Source organism: Mandrillus leucophaeus, unplaced genomic scaffold (genome assembly GCF_000951045.1).
Source record: "Mandrillus leucophaeus isolate KB7577 unplaced genomic scaffold, Mleu.le_1.0 Scaffold93, whole genome shotgun sequence".
NCBI lineage: Eukaryota > Metazoa > Chordata > Mammalia > Primates > Cercopithecidae > Mandrillus > Mandrillus leucophaeus.
The window spans coordinates 1,072,765-1,092,667 of NW_012110141.1; the positions used below are offsets into that span (position 1 = coordinate 1,072,765).

The 19,903-nt window shown below is 44.5% G+C and overlaps 1 protein-coding gene across 1 annotated transcript in view; it reads right to left on the bottom strand.

The window, feature by feature from the left end:
* The window catches only part of DMRT1 (doublesex and mab-3 related transcription factor 1), a 144,639-nt gene that overhangs the window by 74,526 nt on the left and 50,210 nt on the right, over positions 1 to 19,903 (bottom strand). The window contains exon 3 of the mRNA XM_011970127.1: positions 3,618 to 3,901. Coding sequence (XP_011825517.1) covers positions 3,618 to 3,901 — 284 coding nt within the window. The remainder of the gene's footprint in view (positions 1 to 3,617; positions 3,902 to 19,903) is intronic.

Below are 19,903 nucleotides of genomic sequence, written 5' to 3' on the forward strand. Positions count from 1 at the left end.
CTCCTGACCTTGTGATCCGCCCGCCTCGGCCTCCCAAAGTGCTGGGATTACAGGCTTGAGCCACCGCGACCGGCCGAATTCAATAGATTTTTTAGGCTGGGCGCGGTGGCTCTCACAGACAGTTATACTGAACAAATATGATTTTAAAACATTCTTAGAAAAAAACCAACACCACCACAATAGGGAGAAGATAGCAGGATGCAAAATCTACTTAATCTTTTTTTTTTTTTTTTTTTGGGAGACAGCATCTTGCTCTGTTACCCAGGCTGGAGTCCAGTAGGGCAATCATAGTTTACCGCAGCCTCCAGTTCCCGGGCTCTCATCTTAGTCTCAGTTCCATAAATCATTGCATTTCCTTTATATGCATATTACTTCTCAATTCCAATATCAATGTGCTTTAAGCTGCGTTCAAAAATAGTATGATTCCCTCACGCCTGTAATCCCAGCACTTTGGGAGTCCGAGGCTGATGGATCACGAGGTCAGGAAATCGAGACCATCCTGGCTAACATGGTGAAACCCTGTATCTACTAAAAATACAGAAAAAAATTAGCCACACATAATGGCACGTGCCTATAGTCCCAGCTACTCAGGAGGCTGAGGCAGGAGAATCGCTTGAACCTGGGAGGCGGGGGTTGCAGTGAGCCGGGATCACGCCACTGCACTCTAGCCTGAGTGAGAGAGCAAAACTCTGTCTCAATAATAATAATAATAATTCCAAAAATAAAACATATGGAAAACTTAAGAAAATTTGTAGCTCAGGGGATTAAAATTGACATTTTAATATGCCCAAGAAGTCAGATGCCTGAGGGTAGCAAAAGAACCAAAAAGTGGAATGACTTCAATTTTAACCTAATGACTTCAATTTTAACAACATTTTAATACCTAAAAAAGTCAGAGGCAAAATGGAACAGAATGGCTCAGAAGAAAATTTCAACTCGCATTTTCTTGAAGTGGGCTTAGGAAGGTCAAATAATTCTTTTTTTCTTTTAAGACAGAGTCTCACTCTGTTGCCCAGGCTGGAGTACAATGGCGTGATCTCCACTCACTGCAACGTCCGCCTCCCAGGTTCAAGCGATTCTCCTGCCTCAGCCTTCTGAGTAGCTGGAACTACAGGCGTGCGCCACCATGCCCGGCTGATTTTTATAATTTTAGCAGAGACGGGGTTTCACCATGATGGCCAGGCAGGTCTTGAACTCCTGGCCTCAAGTGATCTGCCCACTCGGCCTCCCAAAGTGCTAGGATTACAGGCGTGAGCCACCGTGCCCGGCCCAAATAATCCTTAAAAAGTCAAACTCACAGAATCAGAGAACAGAGGTTGCCAGAAGCTCGAGGTGGAGGAAATAAAGAGATGTTGCATTAGCTGGGAGTGGTGGCGCATGCCTATAATCCCAGCTACTCAGAAGGCTGAGGCAGGAGAATCACTTCAACCCAGGAGGTGGAGGTTGCAGTGAGCCAAGATCGCATCAGCCTGGGTGATAGAGGGAGACTCCGTCTCAGGAAAAAAAAAAAAAAAGACTAGAAAAAAAATCTCAGCTTAAAATGTTCTTACTCCTTCAACAGAACCAAGATACTAACGGTTGACAAATATCTACTGGTCAAATCAAAGCATTTATAAACAACAAGGGAAATAAAATTCATTGAGCTGGGGGAAAAAAAAAGATGATGGGCAAAGGGTAAAAAGTTTCAGTTACGGCTGGAAGTGGTGGCTCATGCCCAGCACTTTGGGAGGCTGAGGTGGACCGATCACGAGGTCAAGAGATAAGAGACCATCCTGGTGAAACCCTGTCTCTACTAAAAATACAAAAATTATCTGGGTGTGGTGGCGGGCGCCTGTAGTCCCAGCTACTCGGGAGGCTGAGGCAGGAGAAACACTTCAACCCAGGAGGCGGAAGTTGCAGTGAGCCGAGATTGCACCACTGCACTCCAGCCTGGGCGACAGAGCGAGACTCTCTCTCAAAAAAAAAAAAAAAGTTTCAGTTACAGGATGAGTAAGTTCTGGGAATCTAATGTACAGCATGGTGACTGTAGTTAGTAATATATTGTATACCTGTAAAACGCTAAGAGAGTAGGTCTTAAATGTTATCACCACACACGTAAAAATGGTAACTATATGAGGTGATTAATGTGTTTGCTAATTAGCTTAATTGTGGCAATCATTGTGCAAGGTATACATATATCATCACATTGTACACTTTAAATATATACAACTTTTACTTACCCATGATACCTCAATAAAGCTGGGAAAATGAAAAAGAGGGTCAAACACTTACACTGAACTCCCAAATATATACGTGGCATTGCGTTGAATCAAATCCCTACTGAGAAAGCCTGAGCATAGCAAATGCATCCAGAATGAGAACAGTTCTTGCAGAATCCTAATGTTTTTCACTTGGAAGGGGGCTTGGAGGTGTTGAGTCTAACCTTTCACCTACATATTCCCACAACATACCTCTGTACATGGTAATCTAGCCTCCGAATGCTTTTGATGCCTTGAATCTGCTGCTAACAAACAGGCATGATGAAAATGGTTGCAACTGAGGAAGCAGAATAGCCCTGGATAAACGCTCCCTTCTCTGATAAAGAAAAATGTTTTGTTTTACTCCAAATATCAAACGCTCTTGATTGCATGCTATTTTAAAAACACATACTTGGGGCCGGACACGGTGGCTCATGTCTGTTATATCCCAGCACTTTGGGAGGCTGAGGCGGGCGGATCACCTGAGGTCAGGAGTTCAAGACCAGCCTGGCCAACATGGTGAAACCCCATCTCTATGAAAAATACAAAAATTAGCCGGGTGGGGTAGTTGGCACCTGTAATCCCAGCTACTTGGCAGGCTGAGGTGAAAAGAATCACTTGAACCCAGAAAGCAGAAGTTGCAGTGAGTCGAGATCCCATCACTACACTCCAGCCAGGACAACAGAGCGAGACTCTGTCTCAAAAACAAAAACAAAACAAACAAAAAAACAAACATACTTGGAGAACAAAAGACTGACCTCTATTCCTAGCCAAAAATGCACCCAGGTTGGGTCCAGCTCAACAGTGACCTAATTCCTTTTCTTATCTTTCTACCATGCAGATTATGACCTGTTTCCTTCCCAAGGTGCCAATTCATCATGCAGAGTACTGCCACCCAGAAGGCTTTACCAAGCATTTTCTAAGGTGCCCAAGGAAAGTGGTGGACAAAGCTGGAGGAGGTGGTACCTCATTCAGCACTGGTGAATCTGCCTCTGGCCAACTGGTTATTTATGCCACATTCAAAAAATGAGAAAAAATTTGAAAAAGAAAACAAGTGTGTACATTATTTCTTTCCAATTCCTTGCAGCCAACCTTTGGGGCTAAAGGGCATTATTGACAGAGTAAAAACATCCTTACACGTTTTGCATATTGTGCCTACATGTGTGCAAAATGGCACACACACATACGTGTTACGTGTGTACTCGTGTGTATGTCACCTGTGTGTGCCTCTGTGTGCACAAGTGCATGTGTGCCTCTGTATGTGCATGTGTGCCTCTGTGTGCACAAGTGCATGTGTGCCTCTGTGTATATGTGCATGTGTGTGCACATGCATGTGGCTTTCACACATCCAGTTCACTCTCTGGGTAATTAATGTCATACCTGCCACTGGTTTCCTGTCTGACCAGGCACGTAAGGTCCTGGGAGGCCCCGAAGGCTGTTCTTCACAGGGGATCCCCCGAGGGGATTTCCCACCTCCCCAGAAGCAGAATCAGCAGCCAAGGCCATGGAGTACTGCGGGTAGTTGTATAGATTGTTGTAGTAAGGAAACAGAGATGGCTGGTAGAAGCTGCTGTAGTAGGTGGAGTCTGAAACCAGGTCAGGTGTGTTCTCCACATGCCCTCTGCTGGTGACAGCAGGAATATCCTGGATGACCATACGTCCCTCTAAATTGGAAGAAAAAAGAAAGACAACATGGTATTAATGTGAGTCCACGAAACTTTACCTCTGTACCTTCCTACTCAAGACCTGCGGAGGAAGGCACCTGAATATGCAGAGGACAAAACCATCTGTTGCTTCTCCTAGAGCCAAAATAAGGGAGGGTTTCTAAGGTTCGTTGCACTCTGGTGGCACAACCGAAAGACTCAGCTGATTGTTTTTACTGACAGTACCAAAACCATTTTAGAGGTGATTTGAATTACATAAAGCCCGACACCACAACTTCTACCCAGAAATTCCTATCCTAATGTCAAGATACTGAAGATCAAATCTAGTTGACCTGATTGTGCATTCTTAAAACAAAATTAATTGTAGCCACATAGATATGCCAGAAGGTCAAAGCAAGTGGTCAAGAGTTTAAGTGAATTTGGGTGAACACTGTTTCCTTAACTTCCTTCCACAGCTGATCATGTATCTTCAGAAATCTGGCCAAAGGTATGGACCATGGGCAAACTTCTAGTGTAAGAGGTCAGTAACTATTTCAGGCTTTCTCAACTATTCAGTCACTGCTGCAGCATGCTTGTGCTGCAATAAAACTTTATTTATAAAAACAGGCAGTGGGCTGATCTGACCCAAAGACTAGTTTGCCAACCTCTGGCACAGACATTAAACAGTTTATTGTCAACTCCAATAAATGAATTCCTAAGTTACCCATCCAATGGACATTTATTAAACTATGTTCCAAGAGCCAGTCCGGGTGCCTGAAACGTCTGCCAGCCTGTCTTGCCCACAGGGAGTCTACAGTCGAGGATAGAGGATAAGAAGGGATTACAAATACCACCACCTACCATCATACAGGAAGACCCATAAACTTTCATGGGAAGTCACAGGAAAGAGAGACGGCGTGTAGCCTAGTTAGGAATTCATGGACAAAACTACACCTGAGTTGCACTTAAAAAAAGGAGGACACAGGTGAAAAATGAGAAAAGGAGAGGAAGGAGAAAGGGCCAGCAAGGACAAAGGAGTGGAAGCAGGAAAGTGGGGATAGAGTTTGGAATGATGGGCAGGGCAGTCAGGCTGAGGAACTGAATGAGAAAAGGGAAGGAGACATCTAGTATGAAAGATGGGCTAGGGCAAGGTGAGGCGGGCCTCAGTCCGGCTCTCCTGACTCTGGGATGTAATGGGAACCACTGAGTTGAGCAAGGAGGTTACACCATCAGAGCTGTGCTTGGAGGAGATTTATCTAAGGGCAATTGCTTAGGGCAAGTGAAGGAGAGAGAGATCAGAGGCAGAAAGACCTGCTAGGGAACCACCAAAGTAGTTCAGGGACAGATCTCTAAGGCCTGCAAATACAAGAGAGGAGCCTGTTCCAGGGACATGTGGGGGATGAAAAGCAACAGAACTGGAGGGCTGAGGGGTTGCCAGGAATTAAGATGCAGGAAAGGCAGAGAGCAGGAGCCTGGGTGTGTAGAGCAGAAGGCGGGCAGGCGCGCAGGTGGAGGGCTGGGTGAGGGTGAGGAACATAAAACACGTGCTTTTGGGAGAGGCTGAGACTGGAAGCCAGATCCAAGAGCCACCACTGGAGGTGCTAGCTCCATCTGGGCAAGGAAGGGAGGAGCTGTTATGGAATAAAGGAGAGCCAACGCCAGGAGTGTGAAAAACAGAGAATACAATGTCAGGGAGGTTAAAGCTGACATGAATCACGGAGCGAGCAGGCTGTGGTGTCAACTGCTGCTAGGACATCAAGCAAACAGTTCTGGAAAAGACCAACACACAACTAGGTCTTCAGTGCCTTGCGGTTTTAACCATGATGAAAGGAGCGGATGCAGGCCTGCCGGACAGCAAGGAGCAACAAGCAACAAGAAATCCAAAGAGATGACTCCAGTGAATGACCTCTCTCCTACCAGGACTACCAGGACGCAAGCAGGCACCCAGCCTCTGGGCACGCCACTGTGTCCTCCATGCTTAGCACACTGCCAGACACAGTGGGTCAATCTTTGCTGACGGGACTGAGGAATAATCATTTTACAAGTAGCTTGGCATCAAAAATGATGTGAGTTAAAAGTAAAAGCTCCAGCTAGGCGCGATGGCCCACGCCTATAATCCCAGCACTTTGGGAGGCCGAGCCAGGTGGATCATGAGGTCAGGAAATCAAGACTATCCTGGCTAACATGGTGAAACCCTGTGTATACTAAAAATATGAAAAAAGAAAAAAAAAAATTAGCCAGGTGTGGTGGCACATGCCTGTACTCCCAGCTACTCAGGAGGCTGAGGCAGGAGAATCTCTTGAACCCGGGACGCAGAGGCTGCAGTGAGCCGGTATCAGGCCACTGCACCCCAGCCTGGGCAACAGAGCAAGACTCCGTCTCAAAAAAAAAAAAAAAAAAAAAAGTAAAAGCTCCAGGGAGTCATAAGATCTTGTCGTTTCACTTTTATTTTGTTTATTTATCTGAGACAAGGTCTCACTCTGTGGCCCAGGCTGGAGTGCAGTGGCGCAATCTCAGCTCACTGCAACTTCCTCCTCCTGGGTTCAAGCAATCCTCCCGCCTCAGCCGCCGAAGTAGTTGGGAATACAGGCGCAAGACACCATGCCTGGCTAATTTTTGTATCTTTTTTTAGTAGAGACGGGATTTCACCATGTTGTCCGGGCCGATCTCAAACTCCCGAGCCCAAGCAATCTGAATTTTAATAAGCTCTTAGGAGATTCTTTTTTTTTTTTTAATAGGGTCTCACTATGTTGCCCAGGCTGGTCTCAAACTCCTGAGCTCCAGCGATTGACCCACCTTGTCCTCCCAAAGTGCTAGGATTACAGGCATGAGCCACTGCACCTGGCCTTGTTTCACTTTTTAAAAAGGTTTAAGGCAGGGCGCGGTGGCTCATGCCTGTAATCCCAGTACTTTGGGAGGCTGAGGCAGACCTGATCATTTGAGGTCAGGAATTTGAGACCAGCCTGACCAACATGGTGAAACCTTGCCTCTACTAAAAAAAAAAATACAATAAAAAAACTTAGCCAGGCATCAGTGTGGTGGCACGCACCTATAGACCCAGCCACTCTGGAGGTTGAGGCAGGAGAATCACTTGAACCTGGGAGGCGGAGGTTGCAGTGAGCAGAGATCGCACCACTGCACTCCAGCCTGGGTGACAGAATGAGACTCTGTCTCAAATAAAAAAATAAAAATAAATAAATAATATAAATAAAGAGGTTTAGGCATCCTTAAGCGGGGAGAAGTGGCTCATGAGAGAAATTTCCAGCACAAAACATGGTGCAAAGAAGGTGCTCAGAAACCATCCACTGGCTGAGTGTGTGGGAAAACGAAAACATGCAAGGGAGGGGGAGGGCATAACTAAAGTGCAAGCTCTGGAAGGTTTGGCTGAGATCTACAACAAAATTATTTTTGAAGCCTCATTTTAAAGTCAGCACTGGTGTCTCTTTTCTCTGAAAGGAGACCAAATCCACCTATCCTAGGCTCCTGAAAATGCACTCCCAAACCACTATTTTATTCTATTCCTTTCCTTTCTTCTCTCCTCTTCCCAGCTAATGAGATGAGACATTCCAATGTCATTATTCCACACCCCCAAGTCTGGAGAGGGCACATATCCATTTGCTCCTCCTCAACTTCCCCATTGGGCCTTTCTCTTATTTTAAACACCAGTTTGGGCCAGACGCGGTGGCTCACACCTGTAATCCCAGCACTTTGGGAGGCTGAGGTGGGCAGCCTGAGATCTTGGCCTGAGCCGAGATCATGCCACTGCACTTCAGCCTGGGTGACAGACCAAGACTCCATCTCAAAAACAAACAAACAAATAAACACAAACACCAGTTTGGTGGCGTAAGTGGTGGTTTTCTATATCATTCTTCTGTTTTCAAGGTCATATCTCTATTGTTTATCTGATTACAAAAGCAGTATGAGCTTCCCAAATTTAATAAATTATATGAGCATCTAAGTCAGAAAAAGAATAAATGACCTATCTTACCACGCAGTCATAAGCATTAATGGTTCATTCCTATACAATCTCATAGACGTTTAGGAAGGCATTTTAGACACTTAGGCCTGTCCCTGCAGTAAAAAACACTGAATACCTCCCACTTAGGGCCTGTCTTTCAAAAGCAAGCTTCTTAAAAAAGAAAATAAAATACAGTAGCAGACGAATAATTAAATAAAAACCCAAGGATTCCAGTATTCTAGAATCACGGCACAGCACAAGTTCTTGAATTTCTGCAGCATAACCTTAATCTGCACCTTTCATCAGGCCTCAGTTTATCAAGCAACAAAATAATGGCAGTAATAACTCTGAAGGTAACAAGAGAATGGCTTCAATAAACTGCACAGTAAACCTCAAATAAAATGTTATGTCAGGTCAAAGCAATAATTTGTTTTGTTACAGCTGACTGTAATTAGTTAACAACACCATCACTTTTCCCCTTACCCATATTTTATTTACTCTTTCAAGTTATACCAGGCTTTAAGAATAAATATGAGATATGTATTGGAAAAGTTGTTCCATACCAGTATTTAAATAATAAAACCATTTGAACTTTGAAAGAGTAGATGTCTACCTTTACACTGTTAAAATGTTTAACCACTTTTAAAAAGTTAGATTTGACAAAGTACCATGTTTATAAACCACCAAACTCTATTTGTTAAAATTCCAAATTAAAATTCTCAGTCAGTGTTACAAACAGCTTTGTAACTCCTGGCATTTATATGAACGCTACTAGTACACGGAAAGGTTGAAATTAGTATCTGTCGAGCTACATGTCTCTAATCCAATGGTTTGCACCATGTGGTCCCTCAATCAGTAGCGTCAGCATTACCTGGGAACGTAAAGAAATGCAAATTCTCGGGTCCCACCATAGACTGACAAAATCACACACCCTGAGAATGGCACCCAGCAATCTGAATTTTACTAAGCTCTCCAGGGATTCTTTTTGTTTTTTTAAAATTTTTTTTATACAGATGAGGTCTCACCTTGTTGCCCAGGCTGGTCTCAAACTCCTGGGCTCAAGATATCCTCCTGTCTCAGCCTCCCAAAGTGCTGGGATTACAGGTGTGAGCCACTGCGCCCAGCCCAGGAAATTCTGATGTGCTAAAATTGTTGAGACACACTGGTCTACTCTCGAAATTCAAAGCAACTGCTCCATAGGCTATTCCTAAAAATATGAGATACCTTCATGCCGCTGACTGCATCATTGTGACAGTCCTGACAGTTAAATAAAAGTATACAACAAATGAGGTCAGGCACAGTGGCTCATGGCTATAATCCCAGTACTCTGGGAGGCCAAGACGTGAGGTTCACTTGAGCCCAGGAGTTCGAGACCAGCCTGGGCAAACAAAACCCCTCTACAAAACTAAAAACTAGCTGGGCATGGTGGTGCATGCCTGTAATCCCAGCTACTAAGGGAGGCTGAAGAAGGAGAATCACTTCAGCCTAGGAGGCAGAGGGTGCAGTGAGCCGAGATTGCATCACTGCACTCCAGCCTGGGCAATGGGGCAAGACTCTGTCTCAAAAGGAAATTTAAAAAAAAAAGAATTCCATTGTACTGAAAAGGTGGGCTTCTACCTAAATCACTCAGAGCTCGGATCCCAAGCTGTATGTGCTGTGTGTGTATCGCTGCCAAATGGTTGTGACTTTCATGGCTTACATCCAGACTTTCTTCATTTATTCTAATCACAATAACTTAATTCATCTAGTCAAGTGCTTACTCCAGTTGACAAATATTTATTAAGCACCTACAATCTGTCAGGCATTTGGTTAGGTACAAAACATTGCAGAGTCAAAATTTAATATTCTTCAGAAGACTTCTGGGTAATCCAGAGGAGCAGGTGTTACAAAAATCATTTATTCTTGACCTGAAGTTGTATTTTTACATTTAGATTTGATTCATTCATTAGTTATCGTATAACAACTATGTTCAAAGCTTTTTTTAAATGTTGTCCAAGGCACAAAAAACATTTTAAACATTTCATTTCTTCTTAAGAATTTGCCATCTATTTGGGGAAATTAGGTGCAAACTGGGAAATCTACAAAGCAATAATCCAAGTGCCACAGTGACAGTACAGATAATGTCACCAAATGGTTCTATATAGAGAGATGTCAGAAAAGGCCACGGTGAGTGATGAGCCAGAATGAAGGTGATTTAGAAACAGTGGGTAAACACTCAAAAAAGGAGAAAAATACCAACAGAGTCATGAGGGAGGTCAACAGAGTCCCAAAGGAGAGAAAGGACAAGACGTATTCCAGTCACAGTGACCAGATGAGCCTGGCTGGAGTGCAGAGTTCGCAAGAGACAACTGCAAATGAGAATGGAAGGTTATGCTGGAGTTAACTGCTGAAGACCTTGAATGTGAATGCCAGGCCAACAAGTTCTCCTCTAGGGAATCAATGAAGGTTTTCAGAGCAAGGGAGTAGCAGAAAAGTATTTAGGAATCTGATCAAATGACAAAAGACAGACCTAAGAGAATAAGGAGGTGGGGGAATAGACTAGGCGCTTTAAATATTCCAGGCAAGAAGAAGTCACTACCAGCTTGCACAAGGAGGCTGTAATACAGGAACTTCATGAAAATCACTGGCAGGTCTCATATTCTATTAATTCCCTCCAAACAACTAAGTTACATTGTTTTGTTTGCTTGTTTGTTTGTTTGAGAGGGAGTCTCGCACTGTTGCCCTGGCTGGGGTGCAGTAGCATGATCTTGGCTCACTGCAACCTCTGCCTCCCAGGTTCAAGTGATTCTCCTGCCTCAGCCTCCGGAGTAGCTGGGATTACAGGCGCCCACCATCTCACCCAGCTAATAAGTTACATCGTTAATATCTATCATCCAGGGACCAGGAAAGCCATCCGGGTTCCCTTTTGATGCATGTTCAACTGCTGAGTGATCACAGGATACTCTAGCTTCAGAAGGAACATCTGACTCCTTGCCCAGAATGACAGAGGATAAGCATACGAGCAGAGTATACCTACCATCTGTCCAGCCCGTTCTACAGCAAACTCCCCAGAGAGAAGCCAGCAACATTTGCTTCAACACTGGGGTATCAGCAAAGATGGCAGGCCAGCCTAAGTGTCCCTATTAATTGACGATAAACTTAAAAGTTATATTTCCAACTGATATGCCACAAAATATACAAATTTATCATACAAAATTTAAAATATATACATATATTTATGTACACATAAAATTTTCAGAAAGTGGTTTTCCACATACAATTAATTAAAAAAAGTGGTTTCCCACATACAATTAATAAAAAAAAGTGGTTTTCCACATACAATTAATCCCCCAACCATATCCATTCCCACCCTGAGCCACAGGGAAAAAAAAAAAAAGGTCACAGTAAGAAGTGACAGTTTGGACGCACGTGGTGGTTCACGCCTGTAATCCCAGCACTTTGGGAGGCTTGAGGTCAGGAGTTCGCGACCAGCCTGGCCAACATGGCGAAACCCCGTCTCCACTAAAAATACAAAAATTAGCCAGGCATGTTGGCCCATGCCTGTAGTGCCAGCTACTCGGAAGGCTGAGGCAGGAGAATCGCCTGAACCCAGGAGGCGGAGGTTGCAGTGAGCCGAGATCGTGCCATTGTACTCCAGCCTTAGTGACAGAGCGAGACTCCGCTCAAAAATAAAAACCAAACAAAAAAACACAGTTGGCTCCATGAACCTGAGCTGAATGCACCAATGTTTATCAAGCTCTGACTGTGAATTACTCCTGCCAGTCTCCATGGCTCATGTGCACTGTAACAGGGACTTTTAAAACTGCATGGCCAATACAACTAAGTACAGCAACCACAGAAGTATATTGAAGGGAAACATTTTAATGAGTCTGCTGAAAATTCTTAAGCTAGATCTCACTCTCTTATTTTTCTAGAATGGTAACTGGCCAAAATTGCTCAATGAATAATAACAGAGAGCTAGCAGCCCTGTTTTCAAGAGAATGTGCTTTATTATTATAATGAATAACAACAGAAAGCTAGAAGCACTGTTTCCAAGAGAATGTGTTGACTTTCTTAACCAGTAGTCCCTTACAGAGTTATCAACCTGCAGATCTGATACAGAAGTGGGCAGGGAAGTGCTGGGTAGAGGAGGGCGTGGTCCCTGGCGAAGGCTCCACTGCCGGGGCCTGTGCCCATTGACCAGGTGAAGACAGGCACTTCTGCCTTCACACCTAAATGCTGCATTTCCCAAGACCACCTGGACTGCCACGCCTCCATCCGTGCCTATAAAAAACCCCGAAACCCTAACGGGCAGACACACAAGTGGCTGGGCATTGAGAGGACTAGATTGGTGGAAGAGGGCAAGCAGCTCAACGTCGAGAGCAGAATGACAGGCACTGGCAGGTCATTGACGGGCCTAGGCCATTGACCAGCAGAACAACGCTGAGTTTGGCTGGGGAAGTAGGAGAAGAGAAGAGTCGGGCCACTCGACAGCCTGATTCCAGGGGAAAATCATCTCCTTTCTGGCTCCCCCATCTGCTGAGAGCTACTTCCATTCAGTAAAACCTTACACTCATTCTCCAAGCCCATGTGTGATCTGATTCTTCTGGTACACCAAGGCAAGAGCCAGGGGATACAGAAAGCCCTCGATCCTTGCAGTAAGGCAGAGGATCTAACTGAGCTGACTAATGCAAGCCACCTACGGACAGCTGAACTAAAAGGCACCCTATAACACACACCCACTGGGGCTTCAGCTGTAAACACTCACCCCTAGACACTGCCATGGGGTCGGAGCCCCACAGCCTGCCCATCCGTATGCTCCCCTAGAGGCTTGAGCAGTGGGGCACTGAAGAAACGAGCCATGCCCCCTTCACATGCTCTACAAGGGGACAAGGGAACCTTTCCCATTGCAGATCTGCTGTTACGACGCAAATGGAAATATGAAGTTCGATGTTTTTGTTTTTGTTTGAGACCGAGTCTCACTCTGTTGCCCAGGCTGGAGTGTAGTGGTGTGGTCTTGGCTCACTGCAACCTCCACTTTCTGGGTTCAAGTGATTCTCCTGCCTCAGCCTTCCGAGTAGCTGGGATTACAGGTGCAAACCACCACGCCCGGCTAATTTTTTAGTAGAGACAGGGTTTCACCATGTTGGCCAGGCTGGTCTCGAACTCCTGACCTCAAATGATCTGCCCACCTCAGCCTCCCAAAATGCTGGGATTACAGGCGTGAGCCCTTCACCTGGCCAGATGTTTTAAGTGCTACTATTGGTATATACTCCTAATTTGTGCAATAAGAACAAAAGATCAGAAGGACTGGATCCAACTACTCGGAAAGGCAGCAGGAACTCAATAAATATATATCTGGAAATACTACCAAAAGCACTTGTCCCCCAGACCATAACAGAGCTCACTGTCTCCTCTCAGATGCATCTGCAGAGATGTTGCTTATGAGCTCAATCACTTCTTATTCTAATAGTCATGTTCATGGCTCCACCCGTTTACCTTCTGCACATCCAGTTCTTCGATAGGGCTTCACAATCCCTCTGCTACTTTCTTTTTTTTTTTGCACTAACATATGCAGTGTGAAATATGATTCACTCCTTCATGAGGGATCAATACCTGCACATGATAAATACCCTTATCGATCCCGGAGTGTTATATGCTGGTCTCTGGGCCCATGGCATATTAATAGTAGTTAACCAGTAATTCATTTTAAGGTGGGTGAAGGCTTGCCGCCCTCTTTGCTGGTGTCATGATTCCCAAAGTTGTTGCACTTTGAGTCCTTTGTGTTCAAATCTGGATCCACGTCCATGAAAAAACCAAACGTCACAGTTTTCAGCATGAAGTAAAAAAAGGTACCAAATAAAATCAAATTTACCATGGACAAACAGTAAGACTACTTGTGACTCACATGAGCTCATGTAAATGATTAATTTATATACTCCAGATTTTCTCTTTGTAACCCCATACCTTGCAGGGTGCTTGTGCCACTTAGCTTCTGAGTTTTAAGTTACATACCAGTAAGGCAAAATTATTCACCAGTAAGTCTGAAAACTATCCATCACCAACTAAAATGTTGTGTTGGGCGCTAGGAGGGTATAGCAAAAGCATAAGTTGTTTTCCCCCTTTTTTTTTTTTTTCAAAGAAATAGGTCTTTCTCCACCCAGGCTGAAGTGCAGTGGTGTGATCATGGCTCACGGCAGCCTCCAACTGCTAGGCTCAAGTGATCCTCCTGCCTCTGCCTCTCGAGTAGCTGGGACTAAAGGTGCATGCCATCATACCCTGGCTAATTTTTTTTTTTTTTTTTGTAGAGACAGGGTCATGCTACATTGCCCAGGCTGGTCTCAAATTCTGGCCTCAAGTGATCCTCCCACCTCAGTCTCCCAAAGTGCTGGGATTACAAGTGTGAGCCGCTGTACCCGGGCTCTCCTTTTAGGGGTGGGGGGGGTTAACGTATTTTTTTAAAAGACTGTATCATTCGATGATGACTGATTTCATGCAATCTGGAGGATGGCACTGGGATGCTCCTCACTGAGGGAAGAGAAGGATTCATCCCAACCTTCAAAGTACAGGTTCCGCTGATGTTGGCTCAGTGGTGTCTCTCTTGTAGCACAAGACACGGAATGTGGTAGAGCCTATTTCTCCTTTCTCCCAGGAAGAGATTTTTGTCTTGTCTTTTTAATGTAATTTGGTTCTAAAGGAATGTCAGCTCCTTTTTTTTTTTTTCTTGGTGTGAACTCTTTCCATAGCGAACTGAACCTAAAGTTGGCTTTTAAAGATAGGAGCAGGCTTCGTTCAAAGGGGAGTGGAGCATCAATGTGGGAGGGATGGCAGGCTATGTGCACGGAATCTGGAAAGAGTGAGAGAATGAAAAGGGCGGGATAGGCAGGCTTGGTGGCTCATGCCTGTAATCCCAGCACTTCGAGAGGCTGAGGCAGGAGGATCACTGGAGGCCAAGAGTTCAAAACCAGCGTGGCCAACATGGTGAAACCCCGTCTCTACTAAAAATACAAGAACTAGCTGGGCGTGGTGGCAGGCACCTGTAATCCCAGCTATTCGGGAGACTGAGGCAGGAGAATCAGTTGAACCTGAGAGGCAGAGGTTGCAGTGAGCCGAGATCACTCCACTGTACTCCAGGCCTGGGGAAGAGAGTGAGTGAGACTGTCTCAGAAAAAAAAAAAAAAAAAAAAGATGCAGGGGGGAGGGGGACATCGTTGAGCACAACCAGATCAAAGAAATCAAGCAGGGAGAAGACAGGAAAATACAAACATAAGGTTGAGCAAACACAGGCCTTGAAGGTGAGCAGGTCTTGATTTGAAACAGGCTGCCCTGGGGCTACTGAAAAGCCCAGGGAGTCAAAGTCCATCCATTGTGTGCAGCAACTCCCAAAGTGCTGGCTGAGAAGAATGCAAATCCCTGGCCTGGAGGAGCTCAGGTGATTAACAGTGCAAAGGAGAATGTAAAGGATCCAAAAAGGTTTCCCAGAAGACACTTTTAAGCAAGAGAAGGTTCTGGATGTAAAAAGGGTAAGAAAGGAATTCCCAGTCAAGGAAAGAAAGGAGACACACAACAAGAGCTTCGAGGCACAAGTAAGGTTAAGAGAAGAGCCTGCAGAGCAGGTAGAGCACAGGGTAGAGCAGAGCAGGTAGAGCAGGAGGAGAATGGGGGTGCTCCTGGCATAGTGGTATGGAATTTTGGATCCCCCTTCACACCCCCAGAGAAACTTAATTGGGCCTGAAAAGGCTGACATGTAAGGCACAGCGGCATGCCAACGTTCGTGGCATCCCACTTCCACCTGCATGGGTTTCTGCCTCTCCCTGCCCTGATTCCTGCTCTCTGCAGCTTCCTCCTTCTTCCATACCTCTGCCTGTGCCTCGGAATTCCCCCAAGTCACTGAGGAAAACTGTTAATCCTACAGTGAGAGTCAGATTTGGAGGAAATGCCATTTCTCTGACCCTCCAAGGCAATGGGTCATGGCCATGAAAGCTTTTCTCACGGCCAAGACAGATTTCTCTCTTTAGGCCAATTCAGAATGTCCTACCATTGGCAAGATACCAGAGACAGTTTGGGACTCTATCAACACCTCCCAGCAGATTGGAGGAGCAGGTTGTGCCACAAACAGGCCAATGGGAAAGCTTGAGTTTGGGGGTGGAGGAGAAGAAACATGATTCCCAACACAGTTCGTCTCCATCAAGGACTACATTCTAAAAGAGGTCTTACGGAGCATCCCTAATTGAACCTTTTAAATATTTCATACACTGAGGATGTTTTAATTAGGAACTTGTTTGGCTGACTGTGTACATGTATTTAGATCTCCACAGAAAAGATCTGCTCTGAACTGTAATCAAACAACTTAAAACAGAGAAGCTTAATTTATCAGGGTCTTTCTCTCTAGAGCATGAAGGGAGCTGGACAGAAAGGTAGCAAAGATACATGTTTAAGTTTGCTCATGGTCAGCTCCATGTAGATTTAGGATTCATATCCTGCTTTGATAACTTTCTTTTGCTAGTAAGAACATAGATGTCTTATCTTTGTCCCTGCAGGTCCAAGAAAGTGATGTGAAGGAGTGAGTGAACCTTTACATAAATGTAAACAGTTAAGAAACCGAATTATACCTCACCATATTGTTTCACATAGCTTCCGTTCAACTCAAGATTATACCTAGTTCAATTTATTATCGCCAATTTTCAATCAGGCATTTGTCTTGTAAATTTTTCCACTGTCATGAACAGTAACTTACCCAATTTTACAGGACTGCAGAGCCCCCTCCCTACCAAGAATGTTTCAGAACCTGCCTCTAAATCAGAAGTTTTCCAACTTGGCTGCACAGGAGGAGGAGGTCGGACGGGGCGTGTCTATAGAATTCCCCATGATCAGGCCACACCCCAGACCACTTTGCATGACAGCCTCCCGCAATGGGACCCAGGCCCCAAAATTGTGCAGCACTCCCAGAGTGACCCCCTTACACACACACACATATAGAGCAAGTTGAGAACTGCTTTAAACCCATTCAAGCTTGGTGCTTTGACGTCAAGAAATCACACCCTTATATCTTATCGCAGCAGCTGTCAAAATGTGGTTGGAGGTCCTAGCCTACAACCTCCTTCTGAGGGCCCAAGAGGTCAAAAGTATTTTTGCAATAACATAAGGATGTAATCTGCCTTTTTCGCTGTGGTGACGGGCACTGATGATGCAGGGGCAAGGGTGGGGAAGACCGCTGGTCCTTAGCACGCGGCAAGCTACCAAAGTATATTTTTTTCTCTTTTATTTTTTGAGACGGAGTTTTCATTGCCCAGAGTGGAGTGCAACGACGTAATCTCGGCTCACCGCAACCTCTGTCTCCCGGTTTCAAGCAATTCTCCTGCCTCAGCCTCCTGAATAGCTGGGATTATAGGCCTGTGCCACCATACCTGGGTAATTTTGTAATTTTAGTAGAGACAAGGATTCACTATGTTGGTCAGGCTGGTCTCGAACTCCTGACCTCAGGTGATCTGCCCACCTTGGCCTCCCAGAGTGCTGGGATTTACAGGCGTGAGCCACCGCACCTGGCCCAAGCTACCCAAGTAGCTTGCATACTCCTCATTGCTATGAAGGAAAACATTAAAACTTTTTAAAAATGTTACGTCAATTTTGCTAAAGATGCCCTTGATGAAGCAGAAACAGTAACTCGATCAAATCTGTACCTCAGAGTACACGTCTTTTTAAAAACTGTGTGACTCAATGGGAAGAACTCATACAACCTTTCTGCACACCAAAGAAAAAAGGGCATTTGTACAACTGTTGAAGAGCTACACTCACTGCTTTTTCTTAAAGGAACACCACATCCTTGGAAGAATGACTGATGACAAACTACACTTGCTGAAACTCAGATATTTGGCGGCATTCTCTTGAAAATGAACTAAGTGAGCCTGTCACTTCAAGGAAAACAAGTGACAGTATTTATTGCCGAAATTTGAGTTTTCAAGTAAAAATTTTTTAGAAAATGTATGGTCCCCCACTATGTCACTGACAGCTTCCAAACTTGAAGATTATTCTAACAAGATCAGTAGTAGTATTAATGAATATGATTTTCTGGTATTTTGTAATAAAATGTGTCAACATTTGGAAGTTGTACATAACTTAGTGAACTAGTATTTCCCAAATGACCAATGCATAATGTTATAAAGTCATACACGGATGAAAGAGCCATCCAAAGTACAAGAGGGTCTACGGCCATACCACCTTGAACGCACCGGCAGATCTAGTCTGATCTTGGAAGCCAAGTCTGAGACAGATCAATAGATTTTAATGAAACAGAGTACAAAATGTTCATTAGCATGGTTTTAGTTTCCACACCACAACTAATCTTTAAGCAATTACCACTTGTCAAGTTTTGGGTCTAGTATCAAAGAATAGTGATGATGACGTAAAAGGCTATTAAAATACTTCTATCCCTCTTCTATCTACGGGAAGCTGAATTTTCTTCCTGTATTTCCATTAAAACAACAGCCTGCCTGAAGCAGCAGCTATGCAAACACACCTACATCCTATTAAGCCAAACATAAAAGAGATTTGCAAAAATGTAAAAAAATTCCACTGTTTTCATTTTTTTTTAATTTTGAAAAATGTAGTAATTTTTATTGAAATATGTACGCTAAGAGGTAATGAGTTTATTATTTTAAGAGGATAATTTTTTTTCATTTCTCAATTTTAGTTTCTAATATGGTATTGATAGATACAACCCACATAAATAAAAGCTCTTGAGGTCCTCAATACTTTTTGAGGTTGTAGAGAGATTCTGCAAATAAAAAGTTTGAGAACTTCCATCTTACAGGCTCCTGTCTTTTTAGGGGGACTGATTTGAGAGAATTAGAGCCTGGCATCTCATTCTGAGCTGGCTCTCACGGTTGTGTTATTAGTAGACAGCAATAAAGTCCCAACCAGGCAGCTCTGGCTTTATCCTTATGTCTGAAATATTTCTTTCCATGAAACAGGCATTAAGAATGACACAATATGGCCAGGCAGCGCAACTTCAGGTTGAGAGCACTGGCTCCCAAGCAAAACTAACTGATTGGATCTGAAATCTACTGCCATGCAATCATGGGGCAAGTTACATACGTTTTGCATGTCCCAGCCTTTGCATGTAGCACAGAAATACTACTACTACTTGAGAATTATATGAGAGAATACATGTACTTAGAAGGGTTCTGCCTCGTGTTGAGTGCTCAATAAATGTTAGCTGTTATTATTATCACAATCACAACACAGTGATAACATTTTCTGCCATCAAGCAAGAAAGCCACCAAATAACTCCGCACAGTTATCCTTGCTCCAAATCCTCATCATTAGGGTACTGCAGGAGGGCTGGGCTGCACCTGGCCAGGCTTCCCAAACTCAGCTGAACTTGGAATCTTCCACTCCTGGCCTTCTCTGAGGTCAGACAGTAGCCTTGAGTGCATTTGGTGTGATATTACTCCCTAAAGTCATAATCAGGAAATGCGGGAACAATGTGTTTCTCCCACAAGGCAATCATGACAGGGCTATTTTAAACGTCAAACACAAACCTGGCGCCAGGAAAGCAACAACCACTTACTGTGCACCTCCTGCAAGCCACCACCTCTACTTAGTGAGGCAAATGCAACCCAGTGGAGTAGAGTGCACCATTCCTTCCCTTTTGCAAAATCTGTCTCCCCCAGCCCCATCTCCTCCTTTATTCGATTCTGCTTTTGAGAAGTGCAGCCACTCCTGTGGTTCCCTTAAGACAGGCAGACATTGTTATTGGGAGGAGGGCGGGGCGGCAGCTGCAGTTCCAGGGGTGAACTTTTAGCTTGCTATAAAGTTAATGTGCTATTCAATGTTCGTTCCAGGCAAGGCTGTGGGGCTGTGTATTTTCTGCCACCCCCGGAAGGCCATTATCTGTAATTGCCCATTACCATGCATAATTATTTCTCCTAGCATGGTCTATGACCTCCAGGGTTGCTGGTTGTTTTAGCAACCTGCTCCACCTAACCGAATTTGTGAAGGAAGCTCTTCTGACCTCCAGTACTTCAATGGTATATTCCAAAGCCAACCTTGGGTCATTGTACAGGCACACCTATCCAGAATCAGGA